The sequence below is a fragment of the Dendropsophus ebraccatus genome, chromosome 2 (assembly GCF_027789765.1).
Source record: "Dendropsophus ebraccatus isolate aDenEbr1 chromosome 2, aDenEbr1.pat, whole genome shotgun sequence".
In the NCBI taxonomy this organism is placed as follows: Eukaryota; Metazoa; Chordata; class Amphibia; order Anura; family Hylidae; genus Dendropsophus; species Dendropsophus ebraccatus.
The window spans coordinates 6,022,479-6,043,109 of NC_091455.1; the positions used below are offsets into that span (position 1 = coordinate 6,022,479).

The 20,631-nt window shown below is 48.6% G+C and overlaps 1 protein-coding gene across 5 annotated transcripts in view; it reads left to right on the plus strand.

The window, feature by feature from the left end:
- The window catches only part of ARHGAP39 (Rho GTPase activating protein 39), a 101,673-nt gene that overhangs the window by 66,360 nt on the left and 14,682 nt on the right, over positions 1–20,631 (plus strand). For 4 of the 5 annotated variants that reach the window (XM_069956954.1, XM_069956955.1, XM_069956953.1 and 1 more), the window contains one exon: positions 2,969–3,055. The exons of the other annotated variant lie outside the window; for it this stretch is intronic. In XM_069956954.1, the coding sequence (XP_069813055.1) occupies positions 2,969–3,055 (87 nt within the window). The remainder of the gene's footprint in view (positions 1–2,968; positions 3,056–20,631) is intronic. 5 annotated transcript variants of the gene reach the window in all.

The window sequence follows — 20,631 nt, forward strand, 5'->3', positions numbered from 1 at the left end:
CTAGTAGACTGGTCTATGGTTAGGGCAGTAGTAATAGTAGGTTGGCACTAGTAGACTGGTCTACGGTTAGGGCAGTAGTAGTAGTAGAAGGTTGGCACTAGTAGACTGGTCTATGATTACGGTAGTAGAAAGTTGGCACTAGTAGACTGGTCTATGGTTGGGGCAGCAGTAGTAGGTTGGCACTAGTAGACTGGTCTATGGTTAGGGCAGTAGTAATAGTAGGTTGGCACTAGTAGACTGGTCTATGGTTAGGGCAGTAGTGGTAGGTTGGCACTAGTAGACTGGTCTATGATTACGGCAGTAGTAATAGGTTGGCACTAGTAGACTGGTCTATGGTTAGGGCAGTAGTAGTAGGTTGGCACTAGTAGACTGGTCTATGGTTAGGGCAATAGTCGTATAAGGTTGGCACTAGCAGACTGGTCTATGGTTAGGGCAGTAGTAGTAGGTTGTCACTTGTAGACTGGTCTATGGTTAGGGCAGTAGTAATAGTAGGTTGGCACTAGTAGACTGGTCTATGGTTAGGGCAGTAGTAGTAGTAGCAGTAGAAGGTTGGCACTAGTAGACTGGTCTATGATTACGGCAGTAGTAGTAGAAGGTTGGCACTAGTAGACTCGTCTATGGTTAGGGCAGTAGTAGTAGTAGTAGTAGAAGGTTGGCACTAGTAGACTGGTCTATGATTACGGCAGTAGTAGTAGAAGGTTGGCACTAGTAGACTGGTCTATGGTTAGGGCAGTAGTAGTAGAAGGTTGGCACTAGTAGACTGGTCTATGGTTAGGGCAGTAGTAGTAGTAGAAGGTTGGCACTAGTAGACTGGTCTATGGTTAGGGCAGTAGTAATAGTAGGTTGGCACTAGTAGACTGGTCTATGGTTAGGGCAGTAGTAGTAGGTTGGCACTAGTAGACTGGTCTATGGTTAGGGCAGTAGTAGTAGGTTGGCACTAGTAGACTGGTCTATGGTTAGGGCAGTAGTAGTAGGTTGGCACTAGTAGACTGGTCTATGATTACGGCAGTAGTAATAGTAGGTTGGCACTAGTAGACTGGTCTATGATTACGGCAGTAGTAGTAGAAGGTTGGCACTAGTAGACTGGTCTATGATTACGGCAGTAGTAGTAGAAGGTTGGCACTAGTAGACTGGTCTATGGTTAGGTCAGTAGTAGTAGTAAGTTGGCACTAGTAGACTGGTCTATGATTACGGCAGTAGTAGTAGGTTGGCACTAGTAGACTGGTCTATGATTACGGCAGTAGTAGTAGAAGGTTGGCACTAGTAGACTGGTCTATGGTTAGGGTAGTAGTAAGTTGGCACTAGTAGACTGGTCTATGGTTAGGGCAGTAGTAGTAGTAGGTTGGCACTAGTAGACTGGTCTATGGTTAGGGCAGTAGTAATAGTAGGTTGGCACTAGTAGACTGGTCTATGATTACGGCAGTAGTAATAGTAGGTTGGCACTAGTAGACTGGTCTATGATTACGGCAGTAGTAGAAGGTTGGCACTAGTAGACTGGTCTATGATTACGGCAGTAGTAGTAGAAGGTTGGCACTAGTAGACTGGTCTATGGTTAGGGCAGTAGTAGTAGAAGGTTGGCACTAGTAGACTGGTCTATGGTTAGGTCAGTAGTAGTAGTAAGTTGGCACTAGTAGACTGGTCTATGATTACGGCAGTAGTAGTAGGTTGGCACTAGTAGACTGGTCTATGATTACGGCAGTAGTAGTAGAAGGTTGGCACTAGTAGACTGGTCTATGATTACGGCAGTAGTAGTAGTAAGTTGGCACTAGCAGACTGGTCTATGATTACGGCAGTAGTAGTAGAAGGTTGGCACTAGTAGACTGGTCTATGATTACGGCAGCAGTAGTAGGTTGGCACTAGTAGACTGGTCTATGGTTAGGGCAGTAGTAGTAGAAGGTTGGCACTAGTAGACTGGTCTATGGTTAGGGCAGTAGTAATAGTAGGTTGGCACTAGTAGACTGGTCTATGATTACAGCAGTAGTAATAGTAAGTTGGCACTAGTAGACTGGTCTATGATTACAGCAGTAGTAATAGTAGGTTGGCACTAGTAGACTGATCTTACAGTATTTTGTTATTCCTCACATTGTGACACATATTCATGTTCATTGTCTCATCGCTGGGAGGAGAGGTGTGAGCTTGTGAACTCTCTCTGGGCAGACAGCTTTGCCATTCCCTTCCATTACATTGTATGGCCTCCATGTCTCCATATGGCTGTATGCACTGGGCTCTCAGATGAGCCGTCCATGTTCCCTCCAATAAGGAAATCCATTGCTTCATTGCATAAGAGACTTCTTCACATCCGTACCATTCACTACATCTCCCCCAATGCACTACTACTGTGCTGGCTTCCAGGGAGCTCTCAGGCTTCACGCTCATGTATGGTAGGTGTGGTGCATTGTGGATGATGTAGTATCTGTGTAATTTTCTAAGGCATATACAGTCCTGCTCATGATTATTGGTGCTCCCCCTCAGCCCCACTAAACCAATCAGAGCTTTATGGGAGAAGGAAGAAACCATTGCTGAAGAAAAGCCACTGATCTCTGCCAAAGAGCCCCAACTAACCCCAATCCTTCCGGGAAGATGTTCTGGGGACGATGAAACAAAAATTCCGCTTTTTGGCAACATAAAGCAACAGATTGTTCACAGGCGGCACAATGAAGCTTGTAAGGAAAAGGACGCCCCCCTGAAGATAGAAGATTTACATTGATTGCAGATAGTGTACAGTCTATGGAATCTATAATACAGGGGGGCCGTAATGGTGAGCAGCACTGTATATGTGGATCCATTGTAGGAGTGTGCCCCGCTCTCCTCCACTCGTCTTCCTGGATATCTGTTGTATTTCCATGTGATGTGCAGAGAGACAATCCCAGGTGTCCGCCCGGCGGCTCTCCTGGGCCCCTGTCTCCGCCATATTTGTCTTGTGCCTACATCTTGTTCCGTTGTGTTCATCATTTTGTTTGTTCCCCAGTGAATCGTCACATAAAAGAACTTCTGGAAAGAAAGAAGAAATCCAAAATGAGAAAGAAACCAAAGCCTTATATTGAAGAGCACGATGGTAGGGTGAAGAGCTGTCTCCGTAGTGGCTTCTCCCCTCTAGAATAACCCCCTCCAGCTTTCTGTGTCACTTCTCTCTCACCCTGGTGTGCACTGACCCAGAAACCTGCTCCTAGGTCAGACATAACCCAGATGACCAGACGCCATACCCTGCAGATCCCTTACAACAACCTAACCCTATGTGCCTACCTTACGGAGTATAAAAGGTTAGGCCCTAGGTCCTTGTACATGATCTGAGCCGGACACTGCGTCCGTAACCACAGAAACGTTGTAGGGAGATGTCCGTGCAGGAAAACATCCGGCATCACTAGGGTGCAACTGATGTCAGTTCTGCTTCCATAGGAAATGATAGCATCTGACATCACATCTAATGCTGTGCCAGGACTGTCAAGCATATGGAAAGGGGACTTTAGTCCTAGGAAAGACCCCTTTAAAGGGGTACTCCGGCGAAAATCTTTTTCTTTTAAATCAACTGGTTTCAGAAAGTTTTATATAGATTTGTAATTTACTTTCATGTAAAAATCTCCAGTCTTCCAGTACTTATCAGCTGCTGTATGTCCTGCAGGAAGTGGTGTATTCTCTCCTGTCTGACACAGTGCTCTCTGCTGCCACCTCTGTCCATGTCAGGAACTGTCCAGAGCAGGAGATGTTTTCTATGGGGATTTGCTGCTGCTCTGGACAGTTCATGACATGGACAGAGGTGGCAGTAGAGAGCACTGTGTCAGACTGAAGAGAATACACCACTTCCTGCAGGACATACAGCAGCTGATAAGTACTGGAAGACTGGAGATTTTTACATAGAAGTAAATTACAAATGTATATAACTTTCTGACACCAGTTGATTTGAAAGAAAAAAGTGTTTGCTGCCGTCCCCCTTAAAAACACATAGAAGATGCCCTAGTGTGTGAATATGTGTATTTGTACCCCCAGCACCCTGGCACATTCTTTATCATTCATAGGGTCCTGCTGTGGGTGTCTGGTCTGTAGCGCTTCCCCTCCTTCAGTGTCTGTACATATAGAACCCTGTAAGTTTGGCTCCTGCCAGTGCAGTTGGTCCAGGTTGTGTCATAACATCCCGAGCCTATGAGCAGAATACAGACTGCCGTGGAGGGCCCCTGTATTCTGCTGATAGATTGTGAGCCCCCTGATAATAGTTGCGTCTACCCCCTCCTCAGCAGCCACCGATAGACAAGGAGGAGAGATTGTTGTGTCCTCTGGTCAGTGACTGTCTCTACTAAACCACATCTAACCCTTCCTGTGTGTCTCTGCCCCCGCTGTCCTGCTCATTCCTGCCTCACTCTCCAGTCCCGTGTGTCTATACCATAACAACATATACCGTGTCGCAGCATCTTATTAACATCTCTATGTTACAATGTTTGTCATACAGTGCCGGCGAAAGAAATCTTTACATGTAAAATCCGCTTTATGGTATCACTTCATAAAGGTGCAGGTACTACCTAATGGAGGAACCAATCAGAGTTCAGCTCTCACTTCTCACACTGCTCTGCTAACATGAAAGCTGCACTCTGATTGGTTACTATCAGACAGTTTCTGAATGGAGAGTCAGATGGTTGCTGTGGGGAGAGGCAATGGCGGGCGTGTGGGGAGAGGCAATGGCGGGCGTGTGGGGAGAGGCAGTTTATCACCTCAAGCAGTTGGTGGCATCATTGCCTCCTGGGATGGTACCACAGGAGGCGGGGGGGGGGGGGGGGCTGGGGGTGTTGTACATCCTGACTGTGATTTTGGGTTGTACATCCTGACTGTGTGATATGGGGGGGGGGGGGGGCAGGTGTGTACATCCTGACTGTGTGATGGTGCGGGGGGCGGGTAAGTATGAAAGCAGGCAATTTATATTAATTATATTAGTGTTTGATGTTATGATGTTTTGATTTGATTGATTAGTGATTGATCAGATTACTGTATACATGATGCGGCCTCTGCCCACAAAGCCAAAGCCCAGTTAAAGTTTCTCAGTGACCATAATAACATTTCAGAGTGACCAGGTAATTCCTCTGACCGTAACCCCATAGAGAACACCTAAAATTTAATGTCCCGGCAACATAAAGGGGTTGTCCAGCGTTAGAAAAACATGCCTGCTTTCTTCCAGAGAGAGAAGCACTCTTATTCTCCAGGTCAGATGCGGTTTGCAGTTAAGCTCCATTTACTACAGTGGAACCAAAACCTGCACCCAACCTGGAGACCTGGAGTGTGGTGCTGTCTCTGGGAGAAAGCGGTCATGTTTTTCTAATACTGGAGAACTGCTTTAACTATAGGAGGTGCTGAAGACATTGTGGGTAACTATGGACTCCAGGTACTCCAGCAGCCTTGCTGCTTCCATCCCTACATGACGGCAGGGCTTGAGCCCTCGGAGTCAAGTACAGAGCCTTCGAGTTTCATCAACCGTCTTTTTTTTCCCGCTCATCTCTAGCATTATTGGTAAAAAAGAAACTAATCTGAAGGTACTGTGAATGTTTTCACTGTATTGGCACCTGACAAACCTGGGCATATGCCAGGGCCCACTTGGCTTAGCAGTTGGGGTGAACCTTCTGTATACATGTCAAGCAGAGGGTAAGGTAGGTCAGGTCTCTATTATCCAAAGGGCCGACATACACCAGGATTCTCCCCCCCCCCTCCAGAGTCTCATTGCAGCTGATATACTTCCCAATGGTTCCCATCACTATTGGCTTACATTCCCTACATTATGGATGGCATTAAATCCATCCTCTGTGCTGCTGTGGCTTGTATCACTGTAGGTGAGTGTCAGGATAATATTAGTGTCATTCTGATATCATCCTGTACCCCGTACAAACACACCGCAGACCCTGTCCCTATACCAGTGGCATTCTATAGGATGTAATACAGACTGTGCTAGAAGTAGATGAGGGTACCAGAAGATGTTGGTGATGATGTAAATGGACTCTGTTGGCGTCTCGCTGGCTGCACCGTCCGGACTTTTCCTTCATCAGGCTGCGGCCACCGCTGGATATAATGCTGAGCTCACAGGATTTACCCTAATGCAAGATTAATAAAATAACCAGCGGAGCAGAAGATCCACTGACTGCTCGTAGTTTGGCTCGTGAAGTTATAGGTGAGAACAATTGGCTGAGACATTGACGGGAATTGAAGAAGACCTGAGGGCAGAGGGAATGGTTTCTTCTAGTCTGCAGCCTCCTTGGTGCTGGGTAATAATATAAGCCTGACGTCTACCTGCGTCTATTACAGGAGCTTGTGTCACACTTATCCTGTCACACTTATCCTGTATTACACTTGTTCTGCATCATGTTTCTCCTGTATCCCACTGATCCTGTGTCACACTTATGCTGTGTCACACATATCTTGTCACACGTATCCTGTATCAGGCTTATCGTTTATCCTCCAATCTTGTATCACACTTATTCTGTGTCACACTGATCCCGTATCACAGTTTTCCTATATAACGCTGATCCTGTATCACACTTATCCTGTGTCACACTGATCTTGTATCACAGTTTTCCTATATAACACTGATCCCGTATAACACTGATCCTACAGGTAAATCTACAATAACAGAATTTAAACACGCCTAGGATAGACATATATCTATCCTAAGATAATAAGAAAGAAAATACTAAAAGGGCAGACTAGATGGACCCAGTGGTCTTTTTCTGCCGACAATCTTCTATGTTTCTATACAGCTCCGGTGCCATCCCTGGATCCCATAACATTACTGATACCGCTTCTCCATGATAGGACATCACCCAGGTATATCAGGATGCGTCTGCAGAGGCCAGTAATAACCATTACCACCTAATGTCCCCATACAGCGACAGCACCCCCAAAGTGCCAACCAGTCTGACCCGTACAGCCACAGCACCCCCAAAGTGCCAACCAGTGCCACCACATTCCCAGTGTGCCCCATTACAGCCACAGTGCCAACCAGTGCCCCCACAACATACCCAGTTTGCCCTGTTACAGCTACAGTGCCAAGCAGTGCCCCCACAACATTCCCAGTTTGCCCCATTACAGCCACAGTGCCAAACATTGCCCCCACAACTTCCCGAGTCAGCCCCAATACAGCCAATCCCCCCAATACAGCCACCGTGCCCCTTATAAGTGCCAAACATTTCCTCCACAACAGTCCCAATGTCCCCAATACAGCCTTAGTGCCCTCTGTAAGTGCCAAGTACTACCCCTTTAAGAGCCGCAATGTCCTCATTACTGCCACAGCACCCCTTTTAGTGCCAGCTGGGGCCTCCACATTGGCAGACATACTGTGACATCAAAGGCTCAGAGGACATTGGGGCTTTCCCTGTTGCCCGGTCCGTGGATGGTGCAGCGGAGCAGTATCTGTACGGCCACACTGATGCACCAAGAAGGTGGGAGCTCATATGTGGTATAGCAGTGTTCTCCAAGCTGATGGTGAGGAGTTGTAGAGGGTCCTGGCTTTATAATGGAGCTCAATTGAGAACCAATATGGTGGCAGCTCCCCTCCCACAGATCCCTGCTCCCCTGTCACTCTCTTCTTTCTCCTCTAACCTCGCCGGCAGCTGTCAGAGAGAGACACGTGCGTGTGTATGATGGAGTCTCACATGTCCCGCTGTGTGATCAGGAGATGCTTAGAGCTGGAAGCACAGCGGAGGAGTCACCCATCACAGGAGAGCAGCAGAGGAACCTGCACAGGAAGAATAGTGACCTGACTACCCGGAAATGGTGCTAAGGGTTGGGGCCTAGTACAGCAGCACAGAGTATTTACAGCAGGAACATCAGGCTTTGGATAGTGACATTGAGGAGCAGAGATATTAAAGGGTTTATCCAGCGCTACAAAAACATGGCCACTTTCCCCCTACTGTTGTCTCCAGTTTGGGTGGGGTTTTGAAACTCCGTTTCATTGAAGTAAATGGAGCTTAATTGCAAACTGCACCTAAACTGGAGACAACAGTAGGGAGAAAAGTGGCCATGTTTTTGTAGCGCTGGATAACCCCTTTAAAGTTTTTAAGCAGAAGTGACTGGAGATAAAACCTATGTATGCAGGACCGAGGCTGTATATAGAGGTGGGCAGTACTGGGTAGGTATATAGCGGTGTGCAGTACCTGGGTGGTATATAGAGGTGGGCAGTACTGGGGTGGTATATAGAGGTGGGCAGTACTGGGGTGGTATATAGTGGTGTGCAGGTCCTGGGTGGTATATAGAGGTGGGCAGTACTGGGGTGGTATATAGAGGTGGGCAGTACTGGGGTGGTATATAGAGGTGGTCAGTACTGGGTAGGTATATAGCGGTGTGCAGTACCTGGGTGGTATATAGAGGTGGGCAGTACTGGGGTGGTTTATAGCGGTGTGCAGGTCCTGGGTGGTATATAGAGGTGGGCAGTACTGGGGTGGTATATAGCGGTGTGCAGGTCCTGGGTGGTATATAAAGACGGGCAGTACCGGGGTGGTATATAGAGGCGGGCGGTACCAGGGAGGTATATTGACTCGTGCAGTACCGGGGTGGTATGTGGAAGCGTGCAGTACCTGGGTGGTATATAGAGGTGGGCACTATTGGGGTGGTATATAGCGGTGTGCAGTACCTGGGTGGTATATAGAGGCGTTTGGTACCGTGGTGGTATATAGAGGCGTTTGGTACCGTGGTGGTATATAGAGGCGGGCGGTACCGTGGTGGTATATAGAGGCGGGCGGTACCGTGGTGGTATATAGAGGCGGGCGGTACCTTGGTGGTATATGGAGGCGTGCGCTATCGGGGTGGTATATGGAGGCGTGCGGTACCGGGGCGGTATATGGAGGCGTGCGGTACCGGGGCGGTATATGGAGGCGTGCGGTACCGGGGCGGTATATGGAGGCGTGCGGTATCGGGGCGGTATATACAGGCGTGCGATACCGGGGTGGTATATAGAGGTGTAAGGCCTGATGTGGATTTGTTAGGATGTTCTGCGCCCTCGCACGGGTAACACCAGAGTGTTATTGATCTTACCAGTCAATGTCTGTATTTCTGCTCCTAGTAAATTATCCGCTAATGTGATGCGAGTCCGCAGACGTTGTTCTTGACGGCCATTCATGAAATTCATTAGAAAGCGTAGAGAGGCCGGCAGCCATGGAGAACAGAGGCCTCCCGATGAAAAGCTCCTACTCTATGGCTTGTTCCCATAAGGAAACATGGTGGCTGTGCGTTTTTTGATGGACATGTTACTCCCTGGTGGAGGTTCTGGCACGGCCCTTATCTCTGCCTTTATGTGGGCGCCCCGGATCGATAGGTTTTGTGTAGCACTCTGTGTTTTTCTGATCACAGGACGGTGTACATTGTGCTCGGAGGACGATGAGACAGATGCTAATCTACAACTCCCGACACTCACTCCATTGTGGCTGACGCTCATCTCTTCGATCTTCGCATCTGCAAAAGAAATAGTGAAATGTCCTCAGTGACGGGAACACAGAAATCATTGCTGAGAAACAACCACAAGGCCCCATCCTGCAGGAGGTCACCGCTCCCAGGACTCTGGTGATGGAAACTGTATTGGAACAACCAGAATGTGTGGGAAAGGGATAAATCCTGTTCTGACGTCTGATATAAAACTCTCCCTTTTATTGTGGTACTCTCCTGGCAATCCCTTTAAGGGCTAGTCTGTTATGGCCTCCTAAAAGGGATATTCCATATACCAGTCTGACACAGTGCTCTCTGCTGCCACCTCTGTCCATGTCAGGAACTGTCCAGAGCAGGAGAGGTTTTCTATGGGGATTTGCTGCTGCTCTGGACAGTTCCTGACATGGACAGAGGTGGCAGCAGAGAGCACTGTGTCAGACTGGAGAGAATACACCACTTCCTGCATTACACAAAGCAGCTGATAAGTACTGGAAGACTGGAGATTTTTAAATAGAAATTACAAATCTATATAACTTTCTGATACCAGTTTATTTGAAAACACTTTTTTCCTTCCAGAGTACCCCTTTAAGTGATTTTATTTTCGACCACAAGCCATTAGTGAGTGACTGAGGAGTAAGGAAAAGTAATAGATAGATAGATAGATTATTGTGGGTTATTTTAGAGGGAGCCTTCAGAATGGACGTGCAGCTCTCTTTCTATGGCGGTGTCACATTGAAGCCATACGTTATGATCACTGCTCGCCGTGTTCTCCGGACCTCCACATGCGGCTCCTTTCCTTACTTTGGGGCTCCTGGGAGGGATAAATCTGCTTGTTATTGTCCTGAGCAGCTAATCTTCTGTGTTTGTGGTAATCCTCACACAATATCCATGTAATCTCACATTGTATTATGTCCCATCTGCTGCCAGGAACACCGGCCGGAGGTGGCAGCAATGCTCATGAACCATCAATACCTCCTCTGGCAGAATTTACCAAGCACTACTTGGGGTGACTAGTTTTGGGTGGTCTTACAGAGAGCAAAAATCATAGCCAAGAGTGATGGACTATATCTGCAATGCCTGTACAGCTACGATGAACAGATCAGACGCATATAACCAACAGTAGGGCCACCGCTCAGCGCAGTTGTATATAGGATCAGAGATAACGTGATGTCACTGGCCTGATAACATGGAGCTTCCATAGACAGAAGGAATGTACTATTGTTACATCCACCCCTCCTCCAGTATACCCACTGACATTCTTTATCTGATCACTAAGGGCCTTATTACATGGTGGGGGCAGAATCTGGCAAATATTGCCCTGTGTAATAAAGCCAGCGTTCAGCCGAGGAGACGATCATCGTGAGTGAACACTGGCCTGAGCAGTTGCCCAGGTAAATACCCGGTTTTACCCTTAGGTTTAAAAATTAACTTTTATTAGTCTGCATTAAAAGATAAACATAGCTTGTGCAAAACATAAAATATTGCTGCCTCTTATACACTCAATCAAATTTGTGTCGGCCGACACTATCTATTTTATTTGGAGTTGGCTTCTCAGTATTGTGGGTACACGTTCGCCACCAGTGTCCTGGGTGATCTGTGTTACGGATTGTGTTATTCCTGTGAAGCCAATGTCCCCCTTCTATAAAGGTGCAATAATTAAAATGTTGTCCGTATTACTGACATGTTTCACCAACACCGCCGGCGTTCTCAAAGTTACGGCACAGTGGGCGGGGTTAAGCCATCTTTTATGGTTTTGGATAGCCCATAATCCGCCCATGATCGTCATGGTGGGGTTGGTGATTGGTGGGAGGTGGGAGGGGAAAGTGAGTCAGAGCATGATGAGTTTGCGGTACTTTTTGAAAAACCTGTCGGTCCGTTTGCGTATAGTGCGCATGTGCGGGCACTTAGGTTCTAAATTATGAGGTTGTTCTGCGCATGCGTTGGTACATAGTCTCCGGATGATTATGGATGGTCGTACTGCGCATGCGATGGCACTTAGACTTTTCGGAGTTGGAGTTTATGGGAATATCTTTGTATCTTGTGGTGAGTAAGGTACTTATTTATGTCTGAGTCTCCAGATGTATAGATGGGTAAGTCTACTTATCTTGGTGATAACTGAGCTTGGTAAAATGAAATATGATTTTGATCGGGACTTCAACAGCCGCCGTATCAATGAAGGGGATGATGATTGTGTCCGATATTGGGACATAATGCATTGTGTGTCGTACTGTGGTACCATATGTTCCTCATATATCAGATGTCTCGTATAGTTGTATTGTGAATTGTTCACTTGGTACAATCGTCATGCAGGATTGTATGATTGTTCACTTGGTACGATCCTCATGCAGGATGCAGTGCAATCCTCGTATGATGTCGCATAAGCTTAGTGGAGTCTCCAGGGCTCCCTACTGTATAGCGGACATCTGAGGAAGTGGAGGGGGAAGGAGGAGAGGGGTGGTGTATGACGATCTAAAATTGCAATGTTGCTAATGGTTTTATTTACAATTTACAGAAAGGGTGTGTAGGTAAACCCTTCATTCAAACCATTCGGGGCTAAGGATTTCAACCGATGGATCCATTTAGCCTCGATCTGTAACAATTTGGTATCCAGGTTGCCTTTTTTTGGTCCTAATTTTACATGTTGGATGCCCCAGAATTGTAGGCATTTGGGGTCACCGCCATGATATAGGTTAACATGTCTGGCGACGCTGATGTCCGCCTTGGTGTTTGTATAACTAATGTGTTGTCCGATTCTGCTTTTGAACTTCTGGATAGTTTTACCTACGTACAATAGGTTACAAGGACATTTGATAGCGTAAACCACTCCAGTCGTAGAGCAATTAATGAATTCTCGAATCTCGTACTCCTTTGAGTCGATGGGGTTGGTGAATTTTTTCATTTTTGGTACATATTTACAACAGGTGCAGGTACCGCAGGGGAATGAGCCTGTAATTTTGCTCGTTAGCCATGTTTCAGCGACTTTAGCAGCTTCTTGGTAGTGGCTGTGTACTAGCATCTCACGTAAATTCTTCCCTCGTCTGTATGTAATTGACGGTGTAGGGGGTAAGACATCCTTAAGGTCAGGGTCAGCAAGTAATACTGGCCAATATTTCGTCATGATTTTTCTAATTTGATAGTGTGCAGCATCGAATGTGCCGATACATCTTATAATTTTATCTTTCTTCGATGTTTTGCAGTCATGTAGCAACGAGTTACGATCGGTGTTCTTGGCTCTATAATATGCTCTATGGAGCACTTTTTTGGGGTATCCTCTTGCCATAAATCGTTCATATAGAACGGTGCATTCTTTCTCAAATGCTGCTTCATTTGAGCAGTTACGTCTTGCTCGTAGGTACTGACCTACAGGTATGCCTTTACGTAAGGGTGCTGGATGGTGGCTACTCCACTGTAGGAAGCTATTGGTCGAGGTTTCCTTGCGGTAGATTTCTGTCTGAAGTTGACCTGTCTCTGTGATACTGATGGTCAGGTCTAGGAAATTGATGCTGGTAGGGCTGATTTCACTTGTAAATTTTAAACCAATTTCGTTGTTGTTCAGGTGCTCTACGAATTCTTCATATAGCTTGGTTTCCCCGTCCCAAAGGATCAGGATGTCATCTATATATCTCCCCCAAAACGTGATGTGATCTGTGTATTTTTTGTGTGTGTCCGAGAATACAATGTTGGTCTCCCACCACCCCAAGAAAAGGTTTGCGTATGTGGGTGCGCAACTAGTGCCCATCGCTGTGCCGGTGTTCTGCAGGTAGTATTTACCATTGAATGTGAAGTAATTGTGGGTGAGTAGGTAGTCAAGAAGTCTGGTGACAAAATTGTTGTGTGGAATAAAAGAGTTACTTTTGGTGCTCAAAAAATGTTTGACCGCTGTGATGCCATGTGTGTGGTGGATGCTAGTGTATAAGGCTTCCACGTCAAGACTTGCTAATTTTACTCCAGGTGTAACCTCTAATTCTTGTAATTTCGTGACTGTGGCTTTTGTGTCCTTAAGATGTGACGGTAGTGTTTCTACAAATGGGGCAAGGATTTCGTCCACATACTTGCTTATTCCCTCTGTCAGATTGCCATTCCCTGATACAATAGATCTCCCGGGAATCGGTGTTCTACGTTTGTGAATTTTCGGGAGGGCGTAGAAGGTAGCTATTGTGGGTGCGGGATTGTAAATTGCCTTGAATTCTGCTTCGGTGATGAGATTTTCGCCTTTGGCGTGTAAGAGGATATCTCTGAGTTCTACCAGATATGTTTTTGTCGGATCCTGTGGTAAGATTATGTATGTTTGTCTGTCTTCCAGCAGACGTAGAGCCATGTCCTTATACTCGGAGTTCTTCATAATCACGAGGTTTCCTCCCTTATCTGAGGGTTTGATGGTGATTTCTTTATTTTTGGCTAGGTCTTTCAGGGCTTTGTTTTCTTGTGCAGAGAGATTAGAGTCGGTATATTTGACTTTGGTTTCGATAGTTTCTAATTCATTGGTGACAAAATTGACGAACTTGTCAATATTGTGGAATTTCACAATAGTAGGGGTGAATAGAGACTTCGGTTTTAATTTGGATTGCGGTGGTTCAAACTGATGGATACCAGTTTCTCCTTCTGTTTGGAGATCAAATAATATTTCTAGTGCTTCCTTTTCTTTTTGTGAGAGTTGGGTCTGATTTGCCATCCTGTTTTTATAATATTTATGTAATGCCAGTTTTCTGGCAAAGAGGTGGATGTCCTTTATCCAATTGAAGCTGTCATATCGGGGTGTGGGCGTAAACGACAAACCTTTTTGGAGTATTGTAATTTCAGGTTCTGAAAATTGTTGGTCCGATAAATTCACAATTTGTGTTCCATTGTCTAGTTGCGGCCGTAGTTGTACCCCCACCTTGCTCTGTCCCTTAGCTGGGCCTGCCCTAAAAAATGTTGCTGTGGTTGCTGACTCCGTCCTGGTAGTCGACCGGGTGTTGCATGTGTGGAGGTGGTCAATGCAGCGATAGGGGCTGCTATCATAGATGCTGGGGCAGTAAGTAATGGCGTTAATTGCGAAGACGACGCAAAAGATGCTGGTCCAGACTTTGTTGTGGACCGGGGTTTGGTAGTAGGGTGGCATTTGTGTTGGGATTGCATGTTTATTGTCCCAGGAATGGTCGTTGTTGTTGTTGATGTTGAAATTGTGCTTGAAGTTGTGCCTGATAATTCGTTGGTTGTTTATTTTTCCAGTAATTGGTTTTGTATTTTTGTTTCTGTTTTGGTCTTGGAGGGTTCTGGGGGTATGGTACTGCAGAGTATCCTGTTTCTTCCGCCCCGGAGTAATCAGACTCTGAGTAATCTGATTTCGGACTGGAACACTTCTAAATGCCTCTGTAGCCTGGTCTCAAAGTTTGTGAATCCTGGGTTGGTGCTAAAGAATGCTATCTCCTGTAATTGTTTGTCTAATTGTAGACTTAGTTTTTCAAAAACCGTTTTCTCGTGTTTCAGAATATATTCGAGCATCCGTATTGAGTTTTCAGTGAGTAGTTTGTTCCAGCCTTGCATAAACTCGTTATCTTCTTGGTGGGCGTTAGGTTTTATATTGATTCTTAGCCCCCTGTATACGAGTTTTTGTTGTACATAGGTTTCCAGACTACTGATCTCCCACCACGAACGGATATAGCTTTTGTAAGTTTTCTGTAACTCTTTAAATGCTGTATTGATATCAACTGTATCGAGGGGGAGATCATGCAGTGAGAACACCTGGGTTGCTGCGGTTGATGAGGAGCCGATCATCAGCTGATCATTGTCTTTCACTGTTATAAAATCATTTGCTGCGCATGGCTCTGTGTAGTGTATATAGAAAATAATAAAGTTTTATACTCAACTTTCCGCACTCCCCGATGTCCTGCTGCTGTTCCTGCCTGACCAGAGCTTCTATACCCACCTCTGAAGTGGCAGGCCGATTAGCCCATCATTGGCCGCTGTGCTGTCCTGTCTCCGTCAGTGATTGGCTGAACTGCCTGTCTCTTCACAGATGGGTGTAGAAGCTTCAGCGGCGACTGTGGTCAGCGGGGAATAGGCAGGAGGACACCAGGGAGCGTGAAAAGGTAAGTATAAAACTTCATTATTTACTATGTACAGCAAGGACTGCACAAACATCACTAACTAACTATATATATATAATTATATATATATATTTCAAAGTAAATCAAACTACTGTGAAATTAAACTGTCCACTTAGGAAGCAGCAGTGACTTACAATCTCTGTCACCTGCTGTCAGCGAGACCCCCTCAATAACGGAGGGTTCTGCAGGTGCGGACCACACACCACTTCTCTAGAGATAAGCAAACCTGCCGAGGTTCGGGTTCGTATGAACCCGAACTCTCGGCTTCTGATTCCCGCTGTCTGCAGCCTCCGTGAAGAGGGTGGATAGAGCCGGAGGACCGCCTGGAAAACTGGGATACACCCTATGGCTATGGCTGTTTTCCAGGCGGTCCTCCGGCTGTATTCACGGAGGCTGCAGACAGCGGGAATCAGAAGCCGAGAGTTCGGGTTCATACGAACCCGAACCTCGGCAGGTTTGCTCGTCTCTACACTTCTCACTACCTAGGCTTTCTGGCTGAGGTTTTGGTCTCTATTGAATGTTGCTGGTGCTGTCACACTCGTGGTAGCATGAAACGGACTCCACACCCGACAACAAGTGGCTCAGGTAGTGCAGCTCATCCAGGATGGCACATCAATGTGAGCTGTGGCAAGCAGGTTTGCTGTGTCTTGTCAGCGTAGTGTCCAAAGGCTGGAGGTGCTACCAGAAGACAGGCCAATACACCAGGAGACATGGAGGAGGCCGTAGTATCCAGAGGCTGGAGGCTACTAGGAGACAGGCCAGTACACCAGGAGACATGGAGGAGGCCGTAGTGTCCAGAGGCTGGAGGCTACTAGGAGACAGGCCAGTACACCAGGAGACATGGAGGAGGCCGTAGTGTCCAGAGGCTGGAGGTGCTACCAGGAGACAGGCCAGTACACCAGGAGACGTGGAGGAGGCCGTAGTGTCCAGAGGCTGGAGGAGCTACTAGGAGACAGGCCAGTACACCAGGAGACGTGGAGGAGGCCGTAGTGTCCAGAGGCTGGAGGCTACTAGGAGACAGGCCAGTACACCAGGAGACATGGAGGAGGCCGTAGTGTCCAGAGGCTGGAGGCTACCAGGAGACATGGAGTAGGCCGTAGTGTCCAGAGGCTGGAGGCTACTAGGAGACAGGCCAGTACACCAGGAGACGTGGAGGAGGCCGTAGTGTCCAGAGGCTGGAGGCTACTAGGAGACAGGCCAGTACACCAGGAGACATGGAGGAGGCCGTAGTGTCCAGAGGCTGGAGGTGCTACCAGAAGACAGGCCAGTACACCAGGAGACATGGAGGAGGCCGTATTGTCCAGAGGCTGGAGGCTACTAGGAGACAGGCCAGTACACCAGGAGACATGGAGGAGGCCGTAGTGTCCAGAGGCTGGAGGTGTTACCAGAAGACAGGCCAGTACACCAGGAGACATGGAGGAGGCTGTAGTGTCCAGAGGCTGGAGGAGCTACTAGGAGACAGGCCAGTACACCAGGAGACGTGGAGGAGGCCGTAGTGTCCAGAGGCTGGAGGCTACTAGGAGACAGGCCAGTACACCAGGAGACATGGAGGAGGCCGTAGTGTCCAGAGGCTGGAGGCTACCAGGAGACATGGAGTAGGCCGTAGTGTCCAGAGGCTGGAGGCTACTAGGAGACAGGCCAGTACACCAGGAGACGTGGAGGAGGCCGTAGTGTCCAGAGGCTGGAGGCTACTAGGAGACAGGCCAGTACATCAGGAGACATGGAGGAGGCCGTAGTGTCCAGAGGCTGGAGGTGCTACCAGAAGACAGGCCAGTACACCAGGAGACATGGAGGAGGCCGTAGTGTCCAGAGGCTGGAGGCTACTAGGAGACAGGCCAGTACACCAGGAGACATGGAGGAGGCCGTAGTGTCCAGAGGCTGGAGGCTACCAGGAGACAGGCCAGTACACCAGGAGACATGGAGGAGGCCGTAGTGTCCAGAGGCTGGAGGTGTTACCAGAAGACAGGCCAGTACACCAGGAGACATGGAGGAGGCCGTAGTGTCCAGAGGCTGGAGGTGCTACCAGGAGACAGGCCAGTACACCAGGAGACGTGGAGGAGGCCGTAGTGTCCAGAGGCTGGAGGAGCTACTAGGAGACAGGCCAGTACACCAGGAGACGTGGAGGAGGCCGTAGTGTCCAGAGGCTGGAGGCTACTAGGAGACAGGCCAGTACACCAGGAGACATGGAGGAGGCCGTAGTGTCCAGAGGCTGGAGGCTACCAGGAGACATGGAGTAGGCCGTAGTGTCCAGAGGCTGGAGGCTACTAGGAGACAGGCCAGTACACCAGGAGACGTGGAGGAGGCCGTAGTGTCCAGAGGCTGGAGGCTACTAGGAGACAGGCCAGTACACCAGGAGACATGGAGGAGGCCGTAGTGTCCAGAGGCTGGAGGTGCTACCAGAAGACAGGCCAGTACACCAGGAGACATGGAGGAGGCCGTAGTGTCCAGAGGCTGGAGGCTACTAGGAGACAGGCCAGTACACCAGGAGACATGGAGGAGGCCGTAGTGTCCAGAGGCTGGAGGCTACCAGGAGACAGGCCAGTACACCAGGAGACATGGAGGAGGCCGTAGTGTCCAGAGGCTGGAGGAGCTACTAGGAGACAGGCCAGTACACCAGGAGACGTGGAGGAGGCCGTAGTGTCCAGAAGCTGGAGGCTACCAGAAGACAGGCCAGTACACCAGGAGACGTGGAGGAGGCCATAGGAAGCAACAACCCAGCAGCAGGACCGCTACCTCGGCCTTTGTGTAAGGAGGAACAGGAGGAGCACTGCCAGAGCCCTGCACAATGTCCTCCAGCAGCCACAAATCTTCATGTGTCTGTACAAACGGTTAGATACCGACTCCATGAGGATTGTATGAGGGCCTGACGTCCACAGATGGGGGATGTGCTCACAGCCCAACACCATGTAGGACGCTTGGCATTTACCAGAGAACACCAGGATTGGCAGATTCACCACTGGCGCCCCCTGTGCTCCTCACAGATAAGAGCAGGTTCACACTGAGCACATGCGACAGAGTCTGGAAACGCCATGGAGAGCGATCTGCCTGCAACGTTCTTCAGCATGAGCGGTCTGGCAGGGGGTCAATAATGGTGTGGGGGGTGGCATCTCTTTGGGGGGCTGCACAGTCCTCCATATGCTGCCAGAGGTAGCCTGACTGCTATTAGGTAGTGAGACCCTCAGAGCCCTTGTGAGACCATATGCTGGTGCGGTTGGGGTTCCTCCTAATGCAGGACAATGCTAGACCTCATGTGGCTGGAGTTTGTCAGCAGTTCCTGCAAGATGGAGGCAGTGAAGCTATGGACTGGCCGCCCTTTCACCTGAATCCCATTGAGCACATCGGGGACATCATGTCTACTCCATCCACAGTCACGTTGCAGCACAGACTGTCCAGGAGTTGGCGGCTGCTTTAGTCCAGGTCTGGGAGGAGATCCCTCGAGACCATCGGCCACCTCATCAGGAGCATGCCCGGGCCTTGTAGGGAGGTCATACACCTCATCAGGAGCATGCCCGGCCTTGTAAGGAGGTCATACAGCCACCTCATCAGGAGCATGCCCGGGCCTTGTAGGGAGGTCATACAGCCACCTCATCAGGAGCATGCCCGGGCCTTGTAGGGAGGTCATACACCTCATCAGGAGCATGCCCGGGCCTTGTAGGGAGGTCATACAGCCACCTCATCAGGAGCATGCCCGGGCCTTGTAGGGAGGTCATACACCTCATCAGGAGCATGCCCGGGCCTTGTAGGGAGGTCATACAGCCACCCCATCAGGAGCATGCCCGGGCCTTGTAGGGAGGTCATACAGCCACCCCATAAGGAGCATGCCCGGGCCTTGTAGGGAGGTCATACACCTCATCAGGAGCATGCCCGGCCTTGTAGGGAGGTCATACACCTCATCAGGAGCATGCCCGGGCCTTGTAGGAAGGTCATACAGACATCTCATCAGGAGCATGCCCGGGCCTTGTAGGGAGGTCATACAGACATCTCATCAGGAGCATGCCCGGGCCTTGTAGGGAGGTCATACAGCCACCTCATCAGGAGCATGCCCGTGCCTTGTAGGGAGGTCATACAGACACTTCATTAGGAGCATGCCCGGGCCTTGTATAATACCATATAATAGGCTCTGCAAACAAGCACCAATCTAGCAGATCAGCACTCATTTACCTGGTCTAGTACTATTACTTACAACTTTGCTCAAAAGCCAGACAGAGGGGGGCAGCATCTTAGACCTTATCTATACCCTCCTCTGCTTATTATGTACAGATTGCAAAGATTATAAAGACTGCCGGTATACACAGTAATGGCTTGCCGGTATACACAGTGACTGCTGCCGGTATACACAGTAATGGCTTGCCGGTATACACAGTGACGGCTGCCGGTATACACAGTGATGGCTTGCCAGTATACACAGTGATGGCTGCCGATATACACAGTGAAATTGATCTGGTGCTTTGTCTTGTAACAATTGATTGGTCTCAGAAAGAGGTGAATTTGGTAAAAGCTGAATTTCATCATCTGAGCCTGAAGCCGGGAAGAACACCGGCGTCAGGGACATTGTTCAAGAGGTTTTGCCAGTCTGTAATCCGTATAACAAGGCACTTCGCATTTCACAGTCTCATGTAGGGCTTAGACAATGGTGGATATGTCAGATGGTCCAATAAGAAGGTGTGTGTGTGTGTGTGTGTGTGTGTGTGTGTGTGGGGGGGGGGGGGGGTTGGGGTTTTTCGGAGGGATGGGTGTACAATCACAGATAGGTTCTCAGACTATACTCTGCAGCCTCTGCTGTACCCTGTGAGCAGCTTCTCTCTATCAAAGATAGGTGCTCATACTATACTCTGCAGCCTCTGCTGTACTCTGTGAGCAGCTTCTCTCCATCACAGATAGGTGCTCATGTGGTGTGAGCCTCCAGGGGTGGTGTTGTGTCGGAGGATCGGCCGGTCACCTGCTAGATGGTAAAGTGTGACACTACTCGAGTGGTGGTTGGCCAAGATACAGCTGGACCTCGAGGTGTTAATTTGTGACGACAGTGCCTGGTGGGCACACAGGTGTTATGGCACGCCTGCTTTTATTTTATGAGGCCCATTGTACCTTTTTCCCCTGTGGTCAGTGTCCTGCTGGGCTGCTATGGGGTCCCTTAGGATAGTGTAGTCACGGATGG